This window comes from Berghia stephanieae, chromosome 7, assembly GCF_034508935.2.
Source record: "Berghia stephanieae isolate SIO BIC M18660-M18661 chromosome 7, UCSD_Bste_1.3, whole genome shotgun sequence".
NCBI classification, from domain to species: domain Eukaryota; kingdom Metazoa; phylum Mollusca; class Gastropoda; order Nudibranchia; family Aeolidiidae; genus Berghia; species Berghia stephanieae.
Window position 1 is genome coordinate 21,725,458 of NC_088366.1, and position 5,000 is coordinate 21,730,457.

General features: G+C 38.0%; 1 protein-coding gene across 4 annotated transcripts in view; it reads left to right on the top strand.

Annotated features, from left to right (window-relative positions):
- LOC144976177 (snaclec 5-like) overlaps positions 1–5,000 on the top strand; it is a 27,660-nt gene that overhangs the window by 18,008 nt on the left and 4,652 nt on the right. For 3 of the 4 annotated variants that reach the window (XM_078920356.1, XM_078920358.1, XM_078920357.1), the window contains 2 exons: positions 1,484–1,616; positions 3,076–3,208. In XM_078920356.1, the coding sequence (XP_078776482.1) occupies positions 1,484–1,557 (74 nt within the window). In that variant the 3' untranslated portion in view covers positions 1,558–1,616; positions 3,076–3,208. Of the gene's footprint in view, positions 1–1,483; positions 1,617–3,075; positions 3,247–5,000 lie in introns of those variants that run through there. The other variant, XM_078920359.1, reaches the window with a different exon arrangement.

A 5,000-nucleotide genomic window follows, 5' to 3' on the forward strand; every position in this document is an offset into this window, starting at 1 on the left:
GGTAGACGGGTTTCGGCATATGTGACGGAGAAAAAACTGAGTTTTCTCCTTTTGATAACATTTAGTGATTCTGGCATGAATTCCAGCTTTTCCAGTATGCTGTTATTTGTTCTTCTTTCCCTCCAGCTTATCCTCATCATTCTTCTGTAAAACCACATTTCAGCAGAGTTTATACGTTTCATGTCTTTGTTCTTGAATGTCCATCCTTCTGCGCCGTAGGTCATCACTGTCCACACTAATTATTTTACTAATTTTATTTTCAAATCTTGCCCTATGGACTTGTCTTTCTATATATTGTTTAGAGAGGTCATTCTTTTTTTCGCCATTGCAATTCGGTCATTTATATCCACCGGGCAGTCGCCATTTTGCGTTTTAGTGGTTCCCTACGTATTTAATGAGTATGGCTTGATCTTTAACTTCTCCGATTTGCAAGTGTTTTGTCTTTTTGGCATTTAGTTTCAGGCCTTTAAGCTCACCTGCATTGTTTTGATCATTAATGAATATTGTTTCCTCTGAGTGGTTGTTAGTAAGGATTGCGGTGTCATCTGCATATCTGAGATTATATATTTTTCGATCTCCTATTTTAATTCAAAATTTTCAGCAGCTGCTTCTCTCGGTGTATGTGCTGAATAGGTGTGGTGACAGAGTATAACCTTGTATTACACCTGCTCCTTCTGTGAAGCTTTCGGTGTGGTTGTTGTTCCAGAGAATTCTAGGTTCCTGGTTTGTGTAGACAGATTGTATGAGGGTAACAAAGTGTGATGGGAAAATGTTTTCGTGTTCAACACTGTCAAACGCTTTGCTGTAGTCTATGAAGATGATGTATACCTCTTTGTGAAGAATTTCATTTAGTTTTTCTTTGATGACTTGAAGTGCGCAGAGCACTTTTCTCCAGGACCTCTTCATGGTCTGAAACCTTCCTGTTCGTCTGCTAGTTCTGTTTCTATTTTAACTTTTAATCTTTCTGGATGACATAAAGCATGATTTTACAAGCATGACTAATGGGTGCTATGGTTCTGTAATTGCTACACTCCTTTGTGTCTCCAGATTTATGTAGCATTACAATTTCTTGTTGTTTCCATTCCTCTGGCCATTGACATGTCTCCCAGGTATTGCAGCATAGTGAATGTAGGACCTTCACCGCATGTTCTCCATTCGATTTTATAGTAAGTTCTTCTGGGATGCCATCCTGTCCCAGAGATTTACCATTCTTTAGTCTTGATAAAGCCTTTTCTATTTCGTGTAACATTGGTGCTGGCTATTTTGGCTCTATGTTGTTTTGGAAGTTTATGTCCTTCGCCTGTTGTGATTTGAAGAGTTGTTCTCCGTACTCCTTCATTCGCATCATGATTGGTTCAGGATCTGTTACGGTATATCATTGAGAGTCTTTTATTGCCAACTGGTTAGGCCACATAGACCACATAGCAGTACGTAATACCGTTTTGAGAAGGAAGGCCGGTCACAGTTTATCCATTTTTTTCAGGCGATCCACAACCTATGGGCACCTCACAGGCAGGGCATTATACAGCCCGGGAAAGAGTGTTTCTCCACATCTGATGCAGTAGGATGCACGGCAGAGCTGGGGTATATGTGTGAAAAACATGCCGTTATTCCAGGTGCAATTTAACTGTTGGCTACAGACGTTTGATTTTAATTCATTATAATCATCTTCGACATCGTCATTTTCATCAAGATCATCTTCATCATCATCATCAACGACAACAACAACATCATCATCTGTGTTAGCATTATAATAATAATCATCATCATCATCATCATCATCATCATTATCATCAACAACAACAACAACAACATCATCATCGACAGCTGCAACATCATCATCACCGTCATCACCATCATCATCATCATCATCATCATAAAATTAAAGAAATTAGATAACAGTAAATTTCTCTTTATTTGTCCCGGAGTATATTTTGTCTGAGAATCTACCTCGAGTGAAACCGAAATAACCCAGGCGTAAGTCGCAATTCTGCCTACATTTCTTGCTCAAGGAAAGAAAAACAAGATGTTTAAGTGATGTTCAAACCGGGTGTCCCGAATGGAAGTGCAATGCATTATTCACTCTGCCGTTTTACCCCTATCAATGTTGTTTTCACCGATGCTGTCGACATTGCAATAATACACCCTCACCTTTGAATTATCAAATAATATGATTCATATTATTCTATCTAAAGATTCACCATGCTTAAAGCGCTTTAAAACACCTTCATTCATTCCCGCAGGAGGTCACGATAAGGAACAAATTTTCAATTTCATACAGTACAAGTTGCCTGTTGAACATTCATGTTTAACTAGGGCTCTTAAAATATTACCTATCAATGTCTTTAGTCTGGTACTAATTCAAGCTGAGTGGGCTACTATGTTTCAAGTGCCTTGCCCAAGGACACAAAGAGTTTTGTAATCATTGTCATTCATTTGGTCGCAAACCGCTTTTGGTAGAGTTTGATTTTGTTATATGGCAAGACACCGCACCAGGCAGCTATGTGACACAATTTGGGAGCAGGCACTGGTGTAAGATGATCGAAAAAAAAATTATGAAACAATATCAGACAGAGCAAGAAAGAAAAATACAAGAAATGAAAAACAACATCCCAAACAATCAACATGCCTTGGGGCAGTCTCAGGTTTGATCCCCATTCAAGGCAGGATGACTTTTTGTAATGTTTCGTGCGGCTATGTGGTCTAGTGGTATGACACTCGCTTTCGGATCGAAAGGTCCTGGGTTCAAGCCTCTCTCGGCGCATAGTTGAGTCCTTGGAAAAGGCTCTTTACTCACATTCTCTCACCATACTCAGGTGTAAAATGTGTACCTGGCCTTTAACAACGTTGTCCTTGTCCGAAAAATTATAATAGGCGACATGTCCCGTCCTACATGTTAAATGTTACTGTTGACCAGGGACCCCTTGTAAAGCGCTTTGAGCACATTTAGTGGATATTGCTCAATGTTTGTTTTTTCTCAAAATTGTATTTTCCTCTTGCTTTGTCTAGAAATGTTTTATACGCACTTTTTTCAGATCTGCCGATATAAAATAATGTTTAAACTTACATTGACAGGTCGTGACCGAGTGTGTGGAAAAAATTGGACACTGTACGCCAAAGGACATACCTGTGTCAAACAGATCCGTTCTGTACGACTTTCATGGTCCCAAGCTAGAAGACACTGTCAATTTCTAAAAGCCGATCTTATTAAGATTAACGATGACCACAAACAGGCCTTTTATAGAAGTAAGTGAAATTTACAGGTGTGTGGGTTTTTTGTTTGTTTGTTTTTTGTTTTTGTTTTTTGTTTGTTTTTGATTTGGTTTTTTGTTTTGTTTTTGTTTTGTTTTTTGTCACATTACTCGTTGGATTCTATAACGCTCTCGGGAGAAGCCAAAAAAGTATAGACTAATTGAGTTTTGTTTTAGCTTTTATAAAGCACAATATCCACTAAACGTGCTCAAAGTGCTTTACAAGGGATCCCTGGCCAACAACAATATTTACCATTTAGGACAGGACATGACACCTGTTAGGCGATATTACATTTTTTTTCGGACAGAGACAACGCTGTTAACGGCCAGGTATTCATTTTACACCAGAGCACTGTGAGAGAATGTGAGTAAAGAACCTTTTCCAAGGACTCAACTATGCGCCGAGCGAGGCTTGAACCCAGGACCTTCCGATCCGAAAGCGACCACACTAGACCACATAGCCGCACAAAGACTTATTATAAAGATAAAATTTAGTGACCCTTCTCCAGCATGCTGTACTGTAGAGCGAACTAGAATTCGGCGAGTACTCTATTTCAATTGCTTGAGCTTTTACTTGAACTCTTATATAGTGCAATATCCAATACATTTTCTCAAAAAGCTTTACAAAGGGTTCCAAGCAACAGACAACGAAACATGACGTGTGTAGCCGCTGTTATATTTTTTGTCCAGATACAACATACAAAAGAATAAAACTTTTATTCAACGATTGCAGAATAATTTTGCACATTTATTTATTGGTGTGAAATAATGTGTAAAAGACAGCTGATTGACATTTTTAAAACTCTGTTGGTGGGCATGAATACAAGTCCAACGTTTTCATATTTTTTTTTTTGCGTCAAGTTGTCATTCAAGCTAAAAATGGATTAATGACCGCTTGTGACGTAATTATTGGCTTAAACAAATTAATTCAAAGGTCAAGGTAAGCAGTCATTTATTGAAAAATGAATGACTTCTGACCTTCACCTTTAAAATTGTTTTCCCAGCTCTGCACCAAAATAAATTTGTATTGAACGTCATTAAATTTTAACATTGCAAAAACAACGGATAAATAGGCAAGAATGTCAGTTCTTGTTGACCGACGTGTACCCAAACTGTTATGGTCTTATTGTTGTCATCGAAATACTCTCAAACTAACGCAAAATGTTGTCGTTGAGAACAATGTTAAAACGGACCCATACGTGCGTGGGTTATCAGACCTGTTATAAATATGTTCACGTCGTCTGACATGTTATATTTATTGTCTATATAACAATGATGTATATACGAAACTGTACAACTGGGGTGTTATGATACCATTTTTGAATTGTAGTTTGATTTTTGTTTGTATATTTCGTGACCTCAGAGAGAACCCTCCCAATGTCCCAAATCCACTTTGGTCAAAAACGCTATAGAATTCAGTATTCCATACTAACGAAAGAGTGAAAATGGAGAGGCTTCGCAACGATACAGACAATGGACGTTTCGGGTACAAACCCTTCGTCGGCACAAAAATACACAAATTAACGTAGAAAACAAATATTTTATTATATTATTTATTTTATTTTATTTGTTTTCCACGTTCATTTGTGTATTGTTGTAGTGACGAAAGGTATGTACCCAAAACGTCCATTGTCTGTATCGTTCCTTTACGAAGCCTCTCCATTTTCACTCTTTCATTAGTATTTTCACGTCACATGCTTCAGGCAGCCCCTGCCGTGTTCTACTATTCAGTATTCCACAACTCTTTGT